The sequence below is a fragment of the Gracilinanus agilis genome, chromosome 1 (assembly GCF_016433145.1).
Source record: "Gracilinanus agilis isolate LMUSP501 chromosome 1, AgileGrace, whole genome shotgun sequence".
Lineage (NCBI taxonomy): Eukaryota > Metazoa > Chordata > Mammalia > Didelphimorphia > Didelphidae > Gracilinanus > Gracilinanus agilis.
Window position 1 is genome coordinate 25,679,995 of NC_058130.1, and position 25,002 is coordinate 25,704,996.

Below are 25,002 nucleotides of genomic sequence, written 5' to 3' on the forward strand. Positions count from 1 at the left end.
GGAAGGAAGGAAGGAAGGAAGGAAGGAAGGAAGGAAGGAAGGAAGGAAGGAAAGAAAGAAGGAAGATAGGAAGAAAAAGAGGGAAAGAGGGAAGGAAAGAAAAAAGAAAAAGAGAGAGAAGGGAGGGAAGAAGGAGAAAATAGAGAAAGATTGGGAGAGTGCATATATGGATAAGGATGTATATTCATTATGTCTTAAAGTCATAAGTACATCCTTTATTAGCATTTGGGATCTTTTTTCATCAAATTGTGTAATTTCACTGATATAGAGAAATTTCATTTTGGCAAAGTATTTTGCCACTGTAGACTTGTGGTTTTAGAGGAGGGGCTCTTAACCCAATATGGTGAACTTCTTTTTTTTAAGCATTTTTAAACATTCAACATTTAAGAAAACACCTTTTAACATTTAACATTTTTTAATCTTTAACATTTTCACATTTTAATATTCTCAACGTTTAACATTTTAACCATTTTTTACATTTAACACTTTTTAACATTTTAACTTCTTTTGCATTTTGATAACTAGATTTCAATATAATTGGTTTCCTTTTAATTCTTTATGTTTTATTTTATGCATTTAAAAATCTTATCCTAAGAAGGCAGTCAGAGTTTTCATCAGACTGCCAAAGAAGTACATGACCAAAAAAATAAATAAATAAACAAGATGAACCTATGTAAAAGAGATTCAAGGCCTTTCCTGGGTTAACCAGACTGTAATATATCTGACCCAGGCCTTAGATTCAGTTCTCCATCAATCCAAGATTGGCTCTGTGTCCCCTACATCATGTTTCCTCTACATGGGCTCCTATAAACCAAGTTATTTTGGAGATTTCCAGATTCATTAAAATCCATTTACTAACAAAGAACAGAAGAAAAATGGAAAAGGAAAGCCAGCCCCAGATTTCTCTTCTTGTTTTCTTCTGTGAGCATTAGTTAGATGCTTAAAATCATCCATGTAACTAATGAGCCTTGACCTGGAGACTGTGAAGCAATCCAGGGCTAAATGCTATGTGTTCTAATAACATGAGCTCACAGACAACCTTCTCTCTGATGAAGCACAACCATTGCTTGGTGGAAGCCATGCCCAATTGGGTCAGCCTTTTCTTACCTGTAGTATGTGGCTTCAACTTGATAATCTGCTAAATCTCTGTAAGGGAACCATACCATTCCCTCCATCTTTGAGCCATCTCTACTGACAGCACCAGAGTTTCTGAAGTGATACTATGGATAAAAAGTTGTTCCCAACATTGTTTTGCCAGTTGTCATTCCAAGAAGTTCTCCTCTGACACCTCTTTGTAGCATACAGGTGACCCTAAGATGCTGAAGGCATAAACAGAGGTAGATCCTGTCCCATGAGCACAGTGATAGACTTTTGTCTACTTCTGGATCAAGCCTACCTCAGTGCACAGGTTCATTACTGGAAGATACCTAGAATGTGTCTTAAGACCTGATTATACTATAAACTCTATGAGAGCAAGAGAAGCCCATCTTATCAACCAATGAACTAAGGAGTATTGTTTCTGCATGTCCTACGTGTAAAGTGCTGTGCTAGCTGCTGGGCATACAAGGACAAAAATGGGAAATCTATCTATCTTTCTATCTCCATCCAGCTATGTGTCTGTCTCTCTGTCTGTGTGTCTGTCTATTCATCCATCTCTCCTATCTAACTACCTATTTATCCATTCATCATTTCAAGCAAAAATTAAGTGAGGATAAACTTCTGAGATGAGAAACATTTCCTTGTATAGAACTCGATACATGGATTTTTGATGATGTAAATACTGATGATGACATTAACCTACTGTTAATCATTTTCTTGTTGAAGAGAATTTATTCTCTCCAGTAGACCTCTTTTCTCCTTTATCATTTACGGTCAAAGGAAGAATTTGATAGTTTCCAAAGAATAAAATGGCAGCCGTAGTGCCACAAGGGCTAGAAGGGACAGGGGAGAGTATGTAGTCCAATCCTGTCATTTTATAGATAAGAAAAGTGAGGCTCCCACCAGGGAAATGACCTGCTCACGGTGATTTAGTTAAAATATTAGGTGAGCCAAGATTAAAATCATATTCTCTGACTACAGGTCCAGTAAGTTGTATGTTCTTTCCAAAAATAATGTTCTATCTTTCTTGCCTACAACTTAGTAAAACTCTGAACGTCCAGAGATCTATTAGTGAACTTAATATTCCAGTGTTATTATCTTTTTAAAGTGATAAAGCAACAAAACAGGTCCCAGCCATGTCACCCATCCATTGCATTGTGGGGCCATGTGTAGCCATGACCCAAGGTTTGATCTTCTAATCCTAGTGTGTCCTTGGGAGTATCTTATTGTGATTATAATGGATTCTGCTTTTTGTTTAATTGCCATTTATATATTCATCCTTTTAAAACTGTGCATATCAAGCTTTTAATAGCTCATAATTATATTACTCTTGGTTTTAGATCACTTCCCCCCCTACAGCTACTATGGTTTTTGCACAGATATTTTCCCCCCAATATTACGGACAAAAGCCTTTTGCTCCACATGAATAGCAGGAATAGACTTCAACTTTTCCTTTTGATTCCAACAGACAGATTAAAAACTAATTATATTCTAGAATATTTTTATAATAAAAGCAAAGTTGAAATGATTTATATACACTTCCAGCCAACACATTTGCAATTCAAGGTTAAAATTACACTTGAAACAGCACCGGTCAGAATGCAGTAACAGCTCCCCGAGCAGAAATAAAAGGCGAACATTTTACACGTTCCCTTCAGAAGTTTAAAAGTCAGAGTAATGTTACAGAAATATAAACTTTCATTTCGGGCTGCTCAATGATCCTGACTTCATTAGAAATATTAAAGCAAAGAGAAGTCCAAGAGTGTTTATCCTGTGTGAGAGGAAGGAATTCAAGCCCAAAAAATGCAGCATCGGCAGACCAGGAGATCTTTTTCTTCTGGAATCCTGTTCATAGACAGATCTTAGTAATGCGTCACTCACTGTACCACGTTAGTGTAACATCCCCAACCTGAGGACCAGGTAGAGCTGCCAGATATTTTTCACTGAGATCATAGATTTATTCTCAGAGACTTTAGAAAACAACTAATCTATCCCCTTCATTTTGTAGGTAACTAAACTGAGACGTAGAGAAATTAAATTATTTTATAGAATCACAGGTTTAGGAGCAGGTAAGTGGTGCATTGGATAGAGTGTTCAATCTGGAGTCAGTAAGACCTGGTTTCAAATCTAGCCTCAGACACTTGCTAGCTGTGTGGCCCTAGGCAAATAACTTAACCCTGTTTTGCCTCAGTTTCCTTCTCTGTAAAATGAACTGGAGAAGGAAAGGGCAAACCACTCTGGTGTCTTTGCCAAGAAAACTCCAAATGAGATCACAAAGAGTCATACGTGACTAAAATAAACGAACGATAACAAAGTTATGAACTAGAAAGGACTTTAGAAGCCACAGAGCCCAATCTCTTCATTTCACAGAGGAGGAGACTGATGTACAAATTGGTTAAGTGACTTATACAGGGTAACACAGTAAGCATCTCAGGCAAGATTCAAACCCAGGTCTTCCTGACTCCAAATCAAATGCTTTATGCATTATGCTACATATGTCATATGGTACCACTGGGATTTGAACTCAGGGTCTGTGTTTCCAGTTCAGAATCAGAACTAGAGTAAATGGCTGATAACACGATGCTACAATGAACTATCTTTTATCAGGATACAAAGAGAGGGAGTAGCAATGCCTCTTCTCATTCCCAGATCTGCTCTCCATTGATATCCATCTACATTCTATTGCTGCCATCTTGCTCCTAATGGTAGAAGAAGGAGTAGAATGAGCTGCTTTGGTACCAGATGGGCTCCCCTTCTCTGGAGATCTTCAGTCAAAGTCAGGACAATCATTTATCATAGTGGGAATTCTTTTTCAAGTATCAATCAGAATACGTGGCTAATGATGTCTTTTCAAACTCTTGAATTTCTGTCTGTCTGATTTTTGAGGTTTTGTTGTGAGGAGGTGTCATAGAGAGGAATCACCAGAGGATACTAAATCACAAGATAGGAAGAAGGGCTATGAATTCTCTTACTGGCTTTACTGAGTGACTCTGTCTAATGTTACTTAGCTCTGTGCCTCTTAAGTGACTGGACAGTTCTTTAAGCTTGGAAAAGGATAAAATACTGTGTTCTAGAATTCTCTTGAGCATTCCCTTCTCTTTTCACCCTCCTCCATATTCTAAGATTATGGCAGACACTCACTGGTGGCAATTGTTTTGAAGTTAATTAAAATAACCTCTAAGACCTTTCAGAAGGACAATTGTGGAGTTAGAGAATGGAAGTGTTACTATGCTTCTTCTCCCTCATTTCTAAATATCATAACCACTGATATATTGATATATGTAAAACAGCTTGAGCACCACTCATACCAAGTACCAAAAGCTGTTCTAAAACACTGTTTCTCTCCTTCTGCTCCAATTTCTCTCCTTCTTATCCATCTCTTTTTCATCTCTATTAATGAATTGGTGACATAGGGGATAAAGTCAGGACTGATCTAGTAATGGGGACCAAGGAGAAGTTACCATGATTCTCCTTCCTTTTGTTTTCTAGATTAAACCCTGGGCCAGATCATGAAGATTGAATAAGAGCTATTTTTTTATTAAATAATCCTTCCTGACACAAAGACTTTCCCTAACAGAAATGAATGTGGTCCAGGTATCCACTGATCATTAATGTGCAGAGCTCCAGACCCAAATAATCCAGGGTTTCTCTTTATATTAAAACATTCCTTGAATATGGCCCCTGTCTTTTGGGAAAATCAGGAAAAGAGGCTGTGATGAGTGCCCATAGGTAGGAAGTCACCCATATTTGAATGTGAGAGCATGATTAGGAATCGTATTTATGGGTACCAGTGAGGAACACAGGAAGACAAAACCAAGAAGGAATAGCAGTATTTCATTCAGTAGGTCTTTTAGCTTTCAGGAGCTCCCAATCAGGAGAGGCAGTGTGAACTTCCAGTAGGAAATGGGTTGGGTTTTGCCTTGCTGGCAGACTAAATGGAAAGAATAAAATGATCTCTATTCTCCTCTTTCTTGGCTTCCTCATCTATAAATGGAGTGGAGTGGGCTCAGTGGCCTCTCATTCTAAAACTATGATTCTCTGATCCTATGTAAAAGAAAGAGTGCTTTGCACACTATGAAATGCTCCAAAAATATGAATTCTTATCATTACTTTCACATCTTTGCTATTTGGGTACAGGTTTGCCTACCACAAAGAAGCCACAGGCTAGCCATCTATCTTTCTTGGTTAAGGGAACAAGAATAAGGGATTAAGACAAGGAGCCAGGTCAAGAAGCCAACCCTCACTCTGTTTACCTAGATGTCTCATTCATAATAACGTCACTCCCAAAATGGAATTCTGGATTTAGTCTCTCCTTTCACCCCATTCTGTCCCGCCCTGAAACCTTCAGGGATTTCTTACCCATTAGTACTCAGTTTCCGTACATCAACTGGCAAAGCCCAACAGGCCAAAATCTGGTCATTTCCGTTTCATTCATCTTCAGGAAATTAAAGGATTTTGGTGAGCATTCTCAGCCTAGGGAAGGGCACTTGAGGAGTCTGTTAAGCTTGTCTTCCGTTGCCTCCTTTGTGCAGGCTGTCAACCAAAGCTGTGATCTGCTTGACAATATAATATCTTTTAGGTCATTAGATCATGTCTCAGAACCCTCACATCCTTCCTTCGAGATCTTTGGACAAGGATCATTAATGACAAGGAAACATCTGTAGCTTTCAAATGCCTAGCATGCCATTAAACTATAAAGGCAATTCAAGCTAAAAAAGTCTTTGCATTCTGTTGTGTTTCTGCCTCCCTCCACAGTGATATGACTAGTTTTTGTCCTCAGCATCAGAAACAAATTCTAAAGAGCACTTTGTGTTACTAATCAAAGAAGCAGGATAAACAAGCCATGGGTGTAGAGAAGCCCAAGGAGTTTGGGAGAATCTCCCGGTCCAGACCTCCCTGCTTTCTGGTAGTTGAGTAACTGAGCCATGTAGGACAGATGAGTGTCTTCTTTTTTGAAATGATTTTCAACAGTGGATAATGCCCAGCCCCACTCAATGGCCCTTTCCAGTGTTTTTTGTATGAGTCTGGTTCTGACCTATACTCTACATCCTTCCCTATCTTGACTCCTTAGAAAAACAGTCCAAAACTACACTATCCTCCACCCTTGAATCCTTTGCCCTCATATCCTACTGCTGCTCTCGCCCTGCCAGGGCTGTGCCCTGGATTATGCCCACTATCCACTGCCTTTGTTCCTGCTCATGTGGTTGAAAGAAATTAGAGAAAATCATAAAACCATGCTGACTGGGTACACCACAAATCTATGTTGCCTAATGTCAGCTGGGTCCTTGCTGCAGGAGGGCAATCTTTTTACATCTCCAAAATTGACTCACTTTCCCACTCATCACGGCAAGTTTTCTAAAGTGGTTCATTCCTCTTCCAAATTCTCATAGTTCTCTTCCTCCCTCCCCCCACTCTCATATTTCTCTGAAAAAATTAAGGTCATTCTCCAAGAGCTTCCTCTTCTCCCCTTTTCCTCAATCCACATCTCACAGACCATTTTTTTTATTGTTCACTCCCATTTCACATAATGAGGTAGCCTTTCTCCCTGCCAGGGCAGTCCCCTTTTATTCACAATAAGTGATCTAATTCGATTCTGTTTTCACTCTTTTCTGTCATTCTGTCATTTAAATCTTACATCTACAATTCTCTCCCGAGAGAGTCCATGCTTCTCCCATCCTCAAAAAACTGCCCCTTGCTCCACCCATCCCTAACAGCTATCCTCCCATCTCTCACCCTCTTTTTGTGCCTAAACTTCTTGGCAAGGCTCTGTACAATAAGTACCTCTTCTTCTGTTCCTCTCAATCTCTTCTTAATTCTCTACAGTCTGCTTCTGACCTCACCATTCAACCATAATTGTCCTCCCTAAAGCTGCTAAGACTAAGGACTTTCTCAGTCCTCATCCTTCTTGACCTCTTCAGCTTGCCGCACTGTGGATCACTCTCTTTCCCTTGATGTTGTCCCCTCCGTAGGTCTTTATGACACTCTTCTCTCCTCCTACCTATCTGACCATTCTTTTACAGCCTCCTTTGCTGGCTCTTCATCCACGTCACATCTAATAGTTTGGGGGATCCTTTCTTGGGTTTTATCTTGAACTCTCTTCTAGTTTCCTTTTGTACTACTTCACTTGGCGATCTCTTGAGCTCTCATGGATTCTTTATGCTGATAATTTTCAAATCAAATTATCCTTTATCCAGCCCTAACCTTTCTGTTGACCTGCAATCTCATATCTCCAACTACCAATAGGACATCTTGAGCTGAATTTCCCATAAAAATATTAAAATTCAACATATCTAAAACTGAACTCATTATTTTCATCCCAAGCCCTTCCCTTCCTGATTTCTCTATTTTATAATGGAGGGTACTACCATCTTCCTAGTCATCTGGTCTGTAACCTAGATGCCATCCTCAATTCCTCACTCTCCCTGCATCCCATATCCAATTTGTTGCTAAAGCCTATTGACTTTCCCTTTGTAATAGCTCTCATATATGCCCCCTTCTGACTCTGCCACCTCATGCCTTTATTCTTTCTATGGGGGGGGGGGGCAGCTAGGTGGCTCAGTGGATTAAGAGTCAGGCCCAGAGATGGGAGGTCCTGGGTTCAAATCTGACCCCAGACACTTCCTGGCTGTTTGACCTAGAGCAAGTCACTTGACCCCCATTGCCTAGCCTCTATTGCTCTTCTGCCTTAGAACCAATACACAGTATTGATTCTAAGATGGAAGGGAAGGGTTTAGAATAAAAAATCTTTCAAGAACCTACAGTTTGGCCTCCCTGCCTCAAGTCTATCTTCCCCTAAGCTGTTAAAGTGATTTTCCTAAAGTGTAGGTATGACCATGGCGCTCACCCTTTTCAGGCTTCCCCCAGGATTAAATATAAAATCTTCTGCTTGGCATTCAAAGCCTTTCATAACCTCCTCTCCTCGATCCCTTTCCAGCCTTCTTAAACTTTATATCTCCCCACAGTGTGGTGACACTGGCCTCTTTGCTATTTCTCACACAAGGCACTCCCAACTCTGAGCATTTTCACTGGTTGTCCCCCATGGATGGAATTTCTACCCTCCCTTTCTGTGCTTTTTGGACTTCCCTCAAGTCCTACCTTCTATCGGAAACATTTGCAGATTTCTCTGTTCTAGTGCCTTCCCTCTGTTGATTATCTCCAATTCATCTTGCAGATGTCCCTTTTTATACATAATTATTTACATGTTGTCTCCCACAATGGACTTTGTGCTCCTAAAGGGCAGAGATTGCCTTTTGCCTTTTACTGCATCCCCAGCATTTAGAACAATGCTTGATACATAGATAGATGCTTAATAAATGTTTACCGATTGACTAAGTGTTAAAAATGCTCGTGTCTCCTCCATCCTCATCCTTATAGTTTTGAACTTGTTCTTACGGGCAGACCCACTTTCTCCTTTTTCAGTTTGAATCCATTTTCTCATATGTAAATTTCTCTGGGTACCAGAAGCATCCAGTTGGCATCCTCCTTAGAAAAACTCTAATCATATTCCATCTCCCTCCTCAGCATTTTCTTTTCTTTAGGCTAAATTATCCTCCTCCTGACCCCAGACTTTGACATCTCCTCATAGAGGTCTATGTTCTACTTTTTAACAAATATGGTTAATTTTCACTCGACTCTCTCTCGAAGATCTTTTTAATTTGTTTCGAATGGTTGTTCTCCAAGGAAAACTGAAATACTTAATTTGGGGAATGAAATCCATTTGTATGGTGATTCCTTGGTTTCAACGTAGTTCTGAAGTATTCAATTCTAAGCATGCGTGTTAGAAAGGGAGTTTATCTGCTGGAGAACAGCTTGTCCTGTCTGAAAGAAACATAAGAGGGTAATGAAATCCACCTATAAATATTTATTAAACTCCTACTATGTGCTGAGTCCTGCGCTGTGTTGGGGTTTCAAAGAAAGGCAAACAGTAGTCCCTGCTTTCATGGAGCTCACAGTCATACTAGGGAGACAACATGAATACACCACTTTACGGGTTGATTTTCACTTATTTATTTATTAATGCCAGCAAGAATTTGTATAAATTTGAGACGATCTGTAGCTGGGATGTGAGATTCGAAATGGAATGGAGAGTCAAGGATGATACTTAGGTTGGGGGTGCTGCGGAATTAGGAATATAGTGGTGGGCTTGACTGTAGGAAGTAAGTAAGGGATAAAGTAAATTTCATGGAATAGCTTTAAGAGGAAAAGAGGAGAATTTGGATACGAGCCCTTGGTGGAAAGATTTGGGGGTGGCCTGGACAGCAACAAGGAAATTGGGAAGGGTGGAGGGTTTGGGGGAAAAGATAAAAAATTCCATTTTAAACAAGTCAAGTTTAAAGATGTCAGTGGACAGTTGGAGGTGCAAGGCTAGAGATTAGGTGAGTCGGCCCTTCGGTGTCAATGGCACGGGGATTGCAGCCTGCCTAATTCAGGCATCGGTTTCATGGGCATTCTTTAAGTCGCCCCGGCTCAGTGTTTCCCTGTTCCGTGGCATGACAGACATCCAAGCCAGATAAGGCTGTTGGCAATGATTTCAGTGGGCAGCCTGGTTTCCTGTTGGATTTATCCATCTTGGCATCAACGCTTCCTGCCATTTTTCATTCTTATCAGTACCCCCGGGTTGGACCACATCAACTTTTCTAATGACTGCTCTTTTTTCCCCTTCTCTCCAATCCTTGTGCCAGATGGAGGCCTTCTATTCCATCTTTACTACGGAGCAGCAAGATCATGTCAAATCTGTGGAATATCTGAGGAACAACTTCCGACCCCAGCAGAACCTGAATGACAGGGTGGTGTCCAAGTCTGCTGTCAAAGATGCCTGGAGTCACGACATGACCGACTTGGAAAATCCTCTGGGAACTGAAGCCTCCAAAGGTAGATGGGGATTGAGTGTCCTGATCCTGGAAGAAATCTCTTTTCAAAAATTACTTTGAACTAAAAGGTGCCCAGAACCAGCAGAGAATTCTAGTTATTTTTTCAAAAACATAAGTATGCAAAATGAGAATGAGCAAGACAGTCCATTTAAGCAGAATTAAGAATTTCCTTCAAGTAACTGATTGAAAAGATAAAAGTCTAAAGAAAGGCCTTTACCTTTTAATCACTAACTTGTAAAAATAAAGTATTTATTAAAATATATAAGGGTAAAAAGGATTTCTAACTCTAATATCTAAGTAGCTAATTAGTGAAGAGCATTATAATCTCTTGGACTTTCAGTGAAGGAGAAAACGCTGAAGTTGGAATCAGGATAACCTTGGATCAAATCCTAGCCATGCCAATGATATAGGAAAGACAAACACACACGTTAGTCATTGAAACCTATAAGGCACTGGATTTAGAGATATGGGACATGGGTCCATCTCCAGATTCTATCTTTTGTATCCTGTTTGATCTACATCAAGTCACTTAATTTCTCTGAGTCTGCCTCCTCTTCTAGAAGAGGACAAAATCGGATTAGATGATCTCGGTATCACTTAAGTTAATAGATGCTCAAATTCTCATTTATAAACTGGTACTACTATTTCTCTAATCCGCACCCTAGCATCATAGGAACAGGCTCTCTACCAATGTGGATTGGTATTTTCTCTATGACTTTCCTTCTTGGGAGTTGCATAGAGCAATGGATGGTTGAATGAGTTGCCCAGGGTCACTTCACCAGTGAGGTAGAGGCAGTTTGTTGTAGTACATGGACAGATGACTTTGAAAGCAGGAAGAATTAGGTTCTGGTCCTTCTTCTCCCATAGGATCGTAGATTTGGATCTTAAAGGGACCGTGGAGGTCATCTAACTCATTATTCACATATAGAAATGGAGGCCAGAGAATTGGCTATATTCTAGTAGTCTCCCCCTCAGAGCCCCATCATTCATTATCCACCTTTATTAGAAGTCCCCAGGAATTTCAAAAACTCCCCTTTTCTCACTCCTCCTTGGGAAAGAAGTGGCACCATTTCTCAAGGGAAGGTAGAAAATGGCTCTTGTCTATTCCATGATCCAAGAAAATGGCAAGATGCTGCGTCCTCCAGACTGGGCAGTGACTGCCGTGCAATAGAGGACAAGGGAGTTATTGAGGAGCAGAGAAAGAATAAGAAGTGACTTTCTGTGATCTCTCAGTCTGAGGAGAGTCAGCTTCTTAAGACAGCTTGAGGCAGTTCAATATAGGGAGACATTAGAGATGAGACACCACAGTACAAATCCTGCCTACCCGGCACTTGCTGACTATGTGACTCTAGACAAGTCACTTAATTTTTTTTTAAGTATTTGTCTTTAAGTCTGTTTCTTAATTTGTAAAATGTTGATTGTCAAGCTTACTGGGCTGTATGGAGTATCAAATAAGAAAATGGAGATGTAGTGGTTTACCAGCCTCAGAGCGATAAAGAAATGTCTGTTATTGTCCCTCTCTTATAAGTCTTGGGGAAATGGTCAGGATTTTTAAGCTGGGCTTTAGCCATAGAAAATCTGGACCATGGAACGACTTTGAGTTCTTGCCTTATAAGGAAAGACTGAAGGACCTGGGAATGTTTAGCAAAGGGAAGAGAAGACTCAGGGAAGACACCATAGCTATCTCAGTATCACAGATTTAGAGCTAGAAAGAAATCTTAGAGGCCATCGAGTCCAATCCCTCATTTTACAGAGAGAAAACAGAGTCATAGAGAGGTCACAGAACTTGTCATAACCAGTGTCAAAAGTAGGATTTGACCCCAGCTCTTCTTGGCTCCAAGGCCAGTATTTTACCCATGATTCCCGGTCTTCAGATATTTGAAAAGCTATCTTGGAAGAGAGATTAGGTTCATATTTGACCTCAGAAGGAAGAACCAAGAGCCATGAGTGGAAGTTACAAAGAGATAAATTTGGCTCAATGTCTGAGAAAACTTCCTAGCAATTCGAGCTATGCCAGAGTGAAAGGGGCTGCCCCATCCTTGGAGGTCTTCAAGCATAGACTGACTCAGCAGTTGGCAGAACGCTGTAGAGTAGATTTGGGTTTGGATCCATGGATTGGATCGATTGGCCACTTCTCCCTCTAAAATCCTCTGATTCTTTTGTCTAGGGTAACACAGGTGTTCAGAAATGCCAGTTGCCTTTTTCTGAACAGGAACTCCTCCTCCCCCCCTCCAAAAAAAAACTGGAAAGAGGGCTTGAGAACGTGTTTTTCCCCCTTTCGGTTTGCCTGGTTTTGTTTGAGGACCTTGGGAAAAGCAGGAGAGAGACTGACCAGGTTCCCTAGAGAAAAGCCTGGCTTTGGATAATTGGGGGTCAAAGCATTGTCAAGGGCGTGATTTATTGTCCAGGCACAGTCTGAGGATTAAAACACCCATGGGCATATACAATACCTGCTCGTGGGTAGGCATGGAAAACCTTCCCTAGGTTATTATTTTTTTTTTTTGGCCTGGCTACAAATACAGAAAACAAGGGAACCCGGGGGCTGTCTCCCAGGAGAATTTCCTTAGAAAGAGTGGGGCTCTCAGGGATTGATTATTTTGTGAGAAGTGTATAGAAGGGACATCTTGGGGATGAGGAATTTATATCACAAGTGAGCTCAAGCTCTCCGAGCTCAAAATTGCTGGAGTTATGACAGTTATAAAGCTTTTCCCTGAAAAACTGGATGAGCATACAATATATCAGCAGTATATATAGATTGCAGGCACCTTATTACCTAAGAAAGTTAGGCAAGATAATGCTTTACATTGCATTAAATTGTCAAAGTGGAAAAAAGGTTTATCTTGAGTGTAACTTCCTCTGTGCTTGAGCAGAGCTGGGGGTCCTTCCTTAGCAGGGAGAAGTCGGGCTTCTTTCTTTGGGTGCAGTCGGGCTAGATTTTATTTTAACCTCCTTTGCTGATTCTTCAGGGGCTTACTAAATGATAATGGTTCCTGTTCCTTCTGGAAACAAAGAGAGGCAAAATGAGGGAGGCCCTGTTTGTTTCCATTGAAAGCTCCTGGAGGACGGAAACTGTCTTCTTCCTATATTTATCTCAGCAATAATGATAAAAATAGCATTAATATAATATGCATCTCTTATGCCCCGGGTGCTATGTTAAGCATTTTACAAATAATTTCTCATTTGAGCCTTGCAACAGCCCTGGGAGGTAGATGCTATCATCATCCCCATTTTGCAGTTGAGGAAATTAAGGCAAAGAGAGTTTAGATGACTTTCCCAGGATCGTGCAGTTAATAAATATCTAAAGCTGGATTTGAACTCAGGTTTCCCTGACTCCAGACTCAGCCCCTCTTACCATTCCAGTCCTTTTCAAAAGTGAATATGTTAGCAGAACTTTAGCTTTACTGAATTTGCCAAGCATTTTCTCTTGCATAATAAAAAATAAGATCAGCAAATATTTATATCATGCCTACTATGTGCTAAGCACTTTGCAATAATATCTCAGTTGATCCTCACAACACCCTTCAGAGGTGATGGCAATTATCTTCATTTTACAGAGAAGGAAACCGTGTACATCTGGCATTATTCCCCAGCATGTCTATTCTCCTCTTAGATTTCATTCTCCCAAAATACGAGAGCCAGCATAGAATGATGGACAAGGCACAGGAATCAAAGGACCTGGGTTCATGTCCCAAGTCTAAGCCTTGGGCAAGTTCTTGCAGGCTTCAGTTTCCCAAGCTTTATAATGAGGGAGTTGGAATAGGTGGACTCCTCTGGGAGGGCCATTCCTACGTGAAATCTATGATCCTAAGGGGAGAGGTGTGAGTGGAGAATTGTCTTTTGGTTTCTTCTGGACTAGTAAAATGCTTTGGCATTGTTGCATCCTGCACTTGGAATCACAAAAACTTGAGTTCAAATCCTGCCTTAGAAATGTAGTAGTTGTGTGAATCTGAGCAAATCATTTAATTACTGCGTGCTAAGGGAAAGGACTGATGGCTTCTAATTTCTCTAAGTTCTAAATCTATGATTTTATAACTCTCAAACTAGGTACCAATTAGTGCAAATAATGAATCTTCTGAAGTGACTGCCTGTATTTGAATTTGCACTATTCAGAATTATAACAATGTAAAATGTGGTCATTGGTTCCAGCCCAATGGAAATTTGCCTGTAAGTTCTAATAATGCAATCAGGGGATTCATTATTCCCCCTAATCAGGAGCTGGCCTTAAATAATCCCTTCAACTAAAGAGATTGGCAGTGATTGATGGCCCGCCATCTTTAGGTCCTCTCTGGGTGGTGTCATGATAAATCATACTTTGCCTTGCCCTCGAGGCATTTACACAGTAGTAGAAGAGAATAGGAAACGTTGTTCACAAATAATTTCGCTGCAAAGGAGAGTATGAAAGCACTCTGAGAGTTTGTGGGAAGGAAGATCTACTTCTGGAAGGATGAAGATTTCACAGGGAGGAGATGGCCGTTGTGCTGGCCCTTGAAAGATGGAGAAAATCTCAGCTCTCAGAGAAGTGTGAGAGAGAGAGCTGTCCAAGGATGGTAACCAAAAATAGCTGTAAAGCTCAAAGGTTTCCAGAGGGCTTCTCTCACAAGAAGGATTCTTAGCGTTTTTTTAATGGAACAAAAGAGAATGGATTTAAGAGTAAAGGGGTCTCAGGTAAACAAAATAAAATAGTCTTGTTCTGGTTTTGGTTGCTGTTGTTTTCTTAAGGCAAACACCAGTCATAGAACAATGGGAGGCATCAGGAAAAAAAAATGCCTACCATCGTACAACAGTGTTCTTTCAAAAGAAAGATCCGTAATGAACACTGCCTATAACATTATTTTTCAGTTACAGTAAATGGGAACAGCATTTGGGTGAGAGGACTGCTGAAAAGCATAGTTAATTCACAAGCCGGCTCTTCCTCAGTAAATAACTTTGACAGAGTTGATGATTTAATGGGATGAGGTTCCCGTTATTCTGCAGCCCATCCTGGGTGCATACGGAAGAATAGCCTATGATTAAGTCCTAAACACCATCCATTGTGAAGACTCTGAATGATGAATGGCAGAAAATAACTTTTCTTCTAAGAACGGGGAGCCATGTGGCTTATTAATTTAACCAGACCTGTTCGAACCACAATGGAAACCGAACCATTTGATCTGATATCTCAATCCGATGACCTAATTAAAGTAGCCCAGAATAAACGACAGAAAGAAAAGTGAAGAAGAGCTCCAAATTGCCTAAATCAGCTCCCTAACACTGAGCCATTAACCCTTTGCTGAGGGGAAGAGTGCGTGTATTTCTCATCAGAAAGAGCTCTTTTCCCCTCTCATTTCATCACATGGATTTCATCCCTCTTTGGCACAACACAGCTGAAGCACCTACATTAAAATGTTTACATCCTCACTTAGTTTAAATCAAGAGAGCTGGAGAAGTGGTGTGTGTGTGCGTGTGTGTGTGTGTGCACACGTGCGTGCGTGTGTGTGTTTGTGTGCATTTTAAAAAATCATGAGTTCCCTTCTTTGTTTGCTAATTTAGTCTGAAAATGCTACTTGACATTGAAATCATCTTTTTCGGTTATTTTGAGGGAGAAAAATTAAGGGTGCTTTATTTTCGGTTTAATCACTTGTACTCACCAAATTAATGAGCTTGAATTTCGTTATCTTGTTAAAAGAAACTCTGACATGAGTACTCCATTCTCTTTTAGGCAAGCACCCTCCCAGACACCCATTAAACACACACACACACACACACACACACACACACACACACACACACACAACTGTTTCTTNACACACACACACACACACACACACACACACACACACACACACACACACACACACCACTGTTTCTTTTTGCCGATAGAAAGTTTGAGGAAAGGGAATTTGGACTTAGGAGCAGCATTTAAAATCTCTCTTTTTTTTCACCACTTATTAATATCACTCATGTCATGGATTCCAGTTCAACCATCTTCAGGTCTGAAATTGCCTTTAAAGACAGAGAAACAAGAATGAATGGCATTGAGTAGCTAGTGGCTGTGGCTAGCTTGCTCAGTTGCCCAAGATGGTGGATTCATTACGAGTGTGGGCAAATGAAGATCCCTCTGAATCCCACAACCAAAGATTTTTCTCTCCTTCCCCACTCATGGTGTTACTGACCAAAATGAAACCAACTAATATCCATGAATGGGATCAGGCCACCCAATTACTGCTCCTGGAAAACTCACCGGAACACCCATGCTGACCTGTCAAGTCAGACGAAGGAACATTTATTAAGCACCATCTCTTTTTCTTTCAATGCCAAGGGCAGGTCGTTATCATTCATTGAGGCTTTGGAGTCAAATCCCAAAACATCTGGTTGATTTTCTTCCTGGGTAAGCTGGAGGTTTAGCCTTAGGAAAACTAGGGGGGCATCATTTACATTCCTCATCATTCACACTCAGAACAGCTCTGGCTAAGAATATGCCGTTTGTAACTTAGTTCAAGACTCACACTGGGGACTGAAACCCAGACTGGGGATGAGCATCCCTGCTCCGACTTGAGCATGACTGAGTGCAGCTTTCCTTGCAGGAGCTGGACCAGCTTAGGAGCCTGGAGCAGTACCACCTTCTCTGGTGGCATCGCTCATTCCAAGAAGAACGTATTAAGCTTCTCATATCCACGGCCCTGTAGGGATACAAAAATACGATACAGTCTTTGCTCTTGGTGAATGTTCACTGGGTGGATGAAACATTAACAGAGGCAACTGGGGGGGGGGCAGCTGGGTAGCTCAGTGGATTGAGAGTCATGCCTAGAGATGGGAGGTCCTAGGTTCAAATCCGGCCTCAGCCACTTCCCAGCTGTGTGACCCTGGGCAAGTCACTTGACCCCCATTGCCCACCCTTACCACTCTTCCACCTAGGAGCCAATACACAGAAGTTAAGGGTTTAAAAAAAAAAGAGGCAACTGGGGGGACAGTTGATAAGTGCTGGACCTGAAGTGAGGAAGATCTCAGTTCAAATTTGAACTCGTATCTGAATTCCTGACTCATTTGCCTTGTGACCCTAGGGAAGTCACTTAACCCTTCTCTGCCTTAATTTCCTCAACTATAAAACAGAGACAACAGTAACACTTACTTAGAGATTGTAAAGTACTTAGCATACACTAAACACTTATAAATTCTTTTTCCCTTTCTTCCTGAACAGGTACATAAATATATGATCATTTGAGTAGTCTGAGGGTATTAATAATGAAGGGAAATAATGGGATTATAGATTTGCAGCTAGAAGGGATGTTAAATGTCGTCTAACTCCACCCCCTTCATTTTACAGATAAGGAAACTGAGGCATAAGTGCCTCCAGTTAAATCACTTGCCCAAGGTATATAGTGAGAGAGGTAGGATTTGAACCCAGGACTTCTGGCTTAAGATCTAGTGTTCTTTTTCACTGTACTGCATTGCCTCTCAAAAGTTACTAAATTGTGTTGACCCTATTAATACAATTTTTGTCTAGAACATTTTCTGTCATTTCCGAAAGATGTTGTAGCGGGAGGTTTTTTCCTATTCTCTGTCTTCCCAAGGCTGTGCTTAAGGATGAATTATTTCATGTTCAGTAAGACTCATTGGGTAGCCGTCCATTCGTCCACACTCATTTCATTCAAAGTTTCCTCTCCAGCTTAAATTATTTTATGCTGTGTAAGTTTTCTCTCTGGAAGAATTCCACCCGCATTGCAAGCAAACTATTTCTCTGAAGTGTAAAGTCTCTGATACCTCCTAAGGTTCGAAATGTTGCTGAAGGCTTTCCCAAACTGATTACATTCCAGTGCTTTCTCTCCTGTATGAAGTCTCTTATGTACAGTAAATTTTCCATTATCTCTGAAGGCTTCCCCACATTCGTTGTGCACAGAGTTGATCTCAAACATGAATTCTCTTAGACCTCTTAAGTGGCGAGATATGCCTGAAGGCTTTCCCACAATTCATTATAATCAAGATGAGGAAAATCTTTCCACAGGAGGTGGCTTCTGAACCAAAACATGATGAAAAGTAGGAATTCTAAGAAGTAGAAAAGAAGAAGGAAATGCTTCAGAGGCATTGGGCATAGCCTTGTAAAGGCACAAAATTGGGATGTGGAATGTTGGGTTCATGGAACAAACAGATGCGTCGGCTGCTATGACTGGAATGCAGAGTGGTATGAAAGGGGAGAAAGTGTAGAGTGTCTAAAGAAGGGAGATTCAAAGGCAGGACTCCAGCCAGGCGATTCTTGCACCGATCTAGGCAGGAGATTGTAAGGGCTGGAATTTGAGTGATAGCCCTATCATAGAGAGAAGTGATTGAATGAAAGAAATGATTCATGAAAGGAAGATTGGATGAAAGATGAGGAGGAGGAACGGGCACTATGTGAAGTATTTACAGATATCTCATTTGATCCCCATAACAACCCTAGGTAGGAGATAGGTGCTATCGTTGTCTTCATTTTACAAATTGAAGCAACTGAGGCAAACAGGTAAAATGACTTGCCCATGGTAACATAGATGAATTGGAACTCAGGTCATCCTGACTCCAAGCTCAATGCTCTATCTACTATGCCACCTAGCTGCCCTTAGGCAAGAGATATGGAGGTAGAATCAATAAGAGTGATTGAATATGGGATGAGGGTCAGGGAAGAGTCAAAGTTGACTCCTAATTTGGGAAAGTGGGTGACTGGAAGGATGCTGCTGCCTTCATCAAAAAACAGGGAAGTTAGGATGAAGTATATGTTCAGAGTGGAAGAGAATGAGTTCCATTTAAGACTTACTGAGTTTGACAAAAGACATCCAATGAAAGATGTCTAGCAATGGGTGATGTAGGACTAGAACTCAGGGGAAAGATGAGTCCTGAATATATGGATCTGGGAGTTTTCTTCGCAGAGATGAAAGAATCAGAATGTTGGAGAGAAAGAGAGAGTTTTTGTGCCCCAAATGGATACAGCCATTTTTGTCACTAAAGAAGAATGTGTCCCATTGAAGAGGGCAATTGTAGCCTCAACACGTGGTGGAAACATCTGTAGTTTGGGTGCTGGGGAGATGACTTGGAGGTTGAATATGGTCACAGGAGATCTTTCATCCTCACCTTTTGTAAATATGACCTGATTTCTAAATCCTCTATACTCCCTTGGTCAATGAGTACCATAGAACTGACTTCTAGAGCAATCTTCACGTTGCTGTTTCTGCTGATATTTTTATTTCTTGAATGGAGGTGGGAAAAAGTCTTTCCTTGACCTCGGGCTTATTTATAAAGGCACCAGGGTGCTCATGAACAGCAATAGGAAAATTAATAAAAAAAAAGCTAACCCCGAGCCCCCATAAAGGAACAGCCCCTTTTTTCTCTCACTAGGGCTGCCTTGTGGGTATTCTTCTTTTATAGGACATGGAATGAGAGGCCCCTAAATGTTTGTGTTCATCTACTTCAATCCCTAAGAATAATACTGCCAGGAGACATACTTAATCTTCTCTGCTCTTACCCATGATTTTTCTGCAAACACACACACACACACACACACACACACACACACACAAATGTGATGCATCTCTTCTTCGCCTCCAGTATAAGGAGTATGAAAAAAATGTTTGGTTCTTTTCTGCTTTTAAGAAATGGTTTTACATGTCCTCTTACCCTTCAAGGACTCAGAAAGAAAGAATATTCATCAGGGTGCTCGTAGGGGAGCTTGAGGGACTACAAGTTAGGACCAACATATTCCGTTATTTGCTTTTATTTTTCTCTTCCTTCTAGGTTAAGCTGCATTCGTCAGTGGTCCTCACTGAAATTCAATTTTCTTCTACACGCTCATGTTCACAGAATATGTGACCTCTGCTTCTTAAAATTCCTATTTCCCTTCAAGGCTCACGTCAGGTGCGCCTCCTAACCAAGACCCTTTCCTGTTCTTCCTGGGTGTTCATTGTCAGACCAATTACTTTGTATTTACTTATCTGTATCTGAGGCACCTTTGCTATCTGCTGGGCTTAGCATCGAGAAAACCTGAATTCAAATTCTACCCCAGATATTTACTAACCGTGTGACCCTTAGCAAATCATTTAACTTCTCTGAACCTCAGTTTCCTGATTTGTGAAATAAGAAGATTGACTTAATGTTCTCTAAAGTTCCTCATAACATCCACATTTATGAGCCTGTATGTTCTTCCAGTGGGATGTCATTCTCCTGAGGGCAGGGATGGTCTTTGTCTTCTTATCCGAAGCTCCCTGGACTTACTTAGCACACGGCAGAAGCTTAACAAACATTTGCTGGGTTGAGTTCGCTTCCATGGTGTTGGCTCAGCAGATGCAAAGATCTCCTTTGCCATCATTCTTTTGATCTCCATCTCCATCAGGACAGAATAGTCATCACAGAACTGCTAACAGGTGGGCTCGAGCATAGGCAGACATGTGGTGTTAGTGCTCTCGGTCTGGCACCAGGAAAGACACCCCACTGGAGAGAAACGTTTTCAGTGGGAAAGCACATTTCCCGTTTAAAACCCATTGATGCCTGGCAGCCACAACTTGGGGCCGGTGCTTCGCCAGCTTGGGAACTGTGCTTTTCAGAGCATATGGGCACAGAGAGGCAGCCAAGAGACCCAGCGCGCCCGGGATCTGCATCTCTCACGCATCCCAGCTGAGATGTTCCCAGCTCAGCTCTATCAGGTCGTAGCTCTGATGTTTTGGTCCCATCCCTCCAGCTCAGGGATGAGTCATTCACTCTCCTCTTCTGGAGAGAAAAAATGCTTTTATGGTGCAGTCAGGAAGCACATGCGCCCCTAAGCCTGTGGGGTCGGGTATCATTATACAAAGGATGAAAGAAGCTGAGTTTCTTGCAAGCTAAAATCCCACCCTATTTCACAAGTAGCCCATCTGAGACTTGAACCTGGGGTGTCTGGCTTCTAGCCCAGGGTCCTTTCCCCTTTACCAAGTGGCCATTAGGAGAAGGGCAGGAAGTACAAAGAGAAGTACAGTGGGATCTGGACTCTTACAGATGAAAGGAGTCCCACTGATCAGCTCATCCAACCTCGCATCCTTTGCAGAGGAGCAGACCCTTTAGAAGGGGATGGAGAGATAAGTCACTGAGCATTCCTGCGTCCCCCAGAGTAGAGCAGAACAATACTAGGTTTCCTGTACAAGACACAGACCCCACCTATCGCCTTCGTTGGGCTTCCAGGGAAAAGCCAAAGGAAGCACTAAAGTAGGTAAAATAATATGAGAAGCTGAGAATCTTTGTCCTGGCTAAAGGGGATTGGGGGGGCAAAGGGGAAGTGAAATCTTCTCAGAGATATTTTTAGGCTCTTGCTTCTCAAGTTCTATTGTTTTCTTGGTGAGCTGGGTCTCTCTGTGACACAGAGGGCAAAAGGGGGTCCTTCAAAGGCAGGCTGTAGCAGGATATGAGTTAATTATTTCAGTACCCTTTCTGCCACTCCATTGGCCATATTGGAAAAACAGTCCTGTTTATGATTATATTCTGTGCGTCCGTACAATATGACATCTGGCTGAACGAACTGGGGTGTTTGGCAAGAAATGGAGACATGAAATGCGATAGCTGGTTTGGGGGTATTCGGACAATCTCTTGTGGCCAGACTTTTGTTGTCTTTGGCCTCAGAAGGCAGAGTGGACAGCAGTGAGTGGGAGATGCCAACAGTAAAGGATAATTTTCTTACCTTTAGAGCTATCCAAAAGTAGAATGAACAAACTCCAGAGGTGACAAGTCCCTTTCCCGGAGGGTCTTCAAGGAAAGACTGAATGACCCATTGTCAAATATGATGTAGAACGACATGCTCTATAAGTAACGATTGGCCTGGACTGGACCATCACAGACATCCTTTCCTACTATGCTTATAAATGTGTATCCCCAAAAGAAAAGAGATAAAATTCAACATTTTGATTAGTTTCCAGGAAGAAATGTGATATAGAAGCATGGAGAGTTATTGCTAGAAGAGACCATAGCAATCATCTAGTCCCAACCTCTCCATTTACATATGAGGAAACTGAGGCCCAGAGAGGTTAAAAACCAAGGTCATTGGCCCTTTTTTCTATGATAACTATTGTAGAAATAGCAGAAATCTATTGCTAACCCTTCCACTTGTGTACTTTACCACTGTATAACCATGGACAAGAGAGGCAGTGTGGCATGGAGGATGGAGAGCAGATCTTTGCATGAGAAGGACCTGGTTTCAAGTTCTGCTTCTGACTTATATTGAGTGTGTGACACTAGGAAAGTACTTAAATTCTTAGTGCATGCACCTCCCCACCCCCTTGAAACTCTTTAAGCCTATAAATTGCTCAATAGAGGTTAATCTGCTTTGGCCAAGGAGTTTCCCCATCAAGAGTTACCTATACCTTTGAGATCAGGTGTCCTGCCAAAAATTCTTAGGCAGAGAAGTTACATGCAGCAAGCAGGCGTCCTCCCTCTGGCCATAGATTGGCCCTCAAAGATGGAAACTTATCTGGTGTCAGTTAGGAAAGGGGATTAGTGATGGCCTAATGCATTTGTGCAAAAAGCATGACCAAATGCCATGAAAAATTGTTGGTCTCCATAGAATAGCCCATCAGTTTCCATGTTGCTAGAAGGAGAGTGGAACAATGGTGAAAGCCCCAAAGAACAGAGGAAAGATAACACGTCCTTCGAGTAGCCATTCGGGAGTTCTTAGGAAAAATGGGATTGCGAGCTTTTTTGGTTATGGAAGGGTGATGATTAGACTGGAGTTCACAAGGTCATAGATTCTAAGTTGGAAGGGACCTTTGAGATAATCAAGTCTCACCCTCTCATTCTACAGCTAGGCAAAGAAAGCCCAGAAATGTCACGGCTTGCCCATTTATAGATACCAGAAGGGGCAGAGCCAGTAAGTGAACTCAGGTGTGCTCACCACAAAGCCAATTCTCCTTCCAGTCTTCCATATACTCTCTTCATCCAACGCTGAAGACTGTGGAGCTCCGGAAAGAACTTTGAGAAGCTATGTAAATGTCTTTTGTCAGAGAGAGCAACCTAAAGCAAAGAAAGCCCCGAGAAAAGAGGGAGTCTGACGGAAAACTTTATTACACAAAGGATAATTAGCACAATGAAAGGAATCCATAAGAGGTAGTGACAGGAGTTACATCTGTGAACACAAGGCAGTAATAATAATGCTTAGCACTTACCCAGAGCTCTTTTCACCTTCCAAGCTCTTTGCAAACATTAAATAATAATCCCAGTGACATCTCTACGAGGCTGGCATTATTATCCCCATTTTACAGACAAGGAAAAATGAAGTGGGGGGAAGTGTGAACTGAAAATGATTATTGCTAAATTGTCTCTTCCCCAAATAAGGACATTGCCGGGAGAAAATCACGTAGCAGCTGCGAACAGCCTGCTGTCATTTTAATTCTTCCCAGAGAAAACGCTTCCATCCGTGAGATTCGGAGTTTGTGTTTTTCCACAGTCTTGACAGGGGAGAAGGGGATGCCAGGAGACCTCTTGGACTTGAAAGTTGTACTTGTACATGACTTGCTTTGGGGTGTTTTGTGATTCCCAGTACCACTTTGATATTGCCCTTCAAAATATGAAAGCCTTTCCCCAGGCCATTTCTTTGGATTCTGCCAAAAGGACTCCCCCTCCTGACTTAAGGACTGTTGAGTTGCTTTGTGAAAATCAAGCAGACCAGTGCCCTCCAGCCAGTCTACACAGGCTACTGAAATATTTGCTTTTGCTTTATGAACCCCTTTTCTAGTGGGAAGGCAAGTGAACCAATACACTGCTGATGACATGTAGTTTGGTTCGACCTTGGCAAATATCAATTTGAATCATGCAAGAAAGGTGCCTAAACTATTCCTTTTGACCTAAATCCTAAGCAATCACTCAGTCTACCCAAAGATTTATTAAGTACTTGCTAAATGCCAGGTATCGTGTTAATTACGAGAGAACAAACAGGAGCAAAAACTGTCCCCTCCAAAAATATTACGTATGAATGTAGTAGGATATTTCTGTACAATAAAAAAAAATTCTGAATACGGACGGGTCAAAGGAACATGAGAAATTCTGTTTGAATTGAGGTGGTGAAATAAGCAGAACCAAAACTTCATTATACACAGTGATCCTCACAAGCGTATATAGAGTGTGAAGGCCAAGGCTGCCATAGTGGAGAAAGGACTGAGCACAAAGGCAGGAAGATTCTGGTTGACTCCTACCTCTGACTCTCTAACCCTGGTTGGCTCCCTTAATCTCTCAGCATCCCCCATTCTCTAAGATGAAATCACAGAACAAGTGCCAGTGTGTGAATTTGGAATACTTGTGTTAAACAACAGGTCTAACTCACAGAACCAAGAATAATAATAGCAATAATCAAGTGAAATGTCTTGGTATGCCCAACTCATGCCTGTTTTGAGGGCAGAAAAATAAATGAAAAAATTATTTTTGAAGAAAACAACTTGATCTCTGAGCAATTAAAAAAAAAAAAGCAAGAATGGTCCCAGAGAACAGACAATGAAAAAAACATTTCTTTCTTCTGGCAGAAATACAAGAAACTACTAGGACTGATGTGGAAAACATTTTCAGATGCAGTCACGGTGTTAAGTATTTGTTGCTTAGCTATTTTTCTTTGTTCCAATGGAGGGTTCAGTGGGCTGAGGAGGTGGGGTTGGAATATTTCCAGAAGTCTGTTATGTTAAAATAAAAGGCATTAGTACAATTTATTTTCTCTCTCTCTTCCTCTTTCTCTCTCTCTCTTCCTCTCTCTCTTCTCTCCCTCTCTTTCTTTCTCTCTCTCCTTCTCTCTCTCTTCGTCTCTTCCTCTCTCTCTTCCTCTCTCTCTTTCTCTCTCTCTTCCTCTCTCTCTTTTCCTCTCTCTTTCTCTCTGTTTTCCTCTCTCTCTCTCTCTCTCTCTCTCTCTCTCTCTCTCTCTCTCTCACACACACACACACACACACACACACACACACACAATCCTTTTATTTGGGAAGCCGGTCACCTCTCTGTCTTACTTAACTCATAGACTCATGGAATTCCCCAGACAATAGCACCAGCTGAGGCCAAGATGAATCCTTCAACAGAATCTCAGAATGGGATATAATAG

At 41.4% G+C, this 25,002-nt stretch overlaps 1 protein-coding gene across 1 annotated transcript in view; it reads left to right on the forward strand.

The window, feature by feature from the left end:
- The window catches only part of PTPRG (protein tyrosine phosphatase receptor type G), an 816,071-nt gene that overhangs the window by 651,385 nt on the left and 139,684 nt on the right, over nucleotides 1-25,002 (forward strand). The window contains exon 8 of the mRNA XM_044675683.1: nucleotides 9,780-9,969. Coding sequence (XP_044531618.1) covers nucleotides 9,780-9,969 — 190 coding nt within the window. The remainder of the gene's footprint in view (nucleotides 1-9,779; nucleotides 9,970-25,002) is intronic.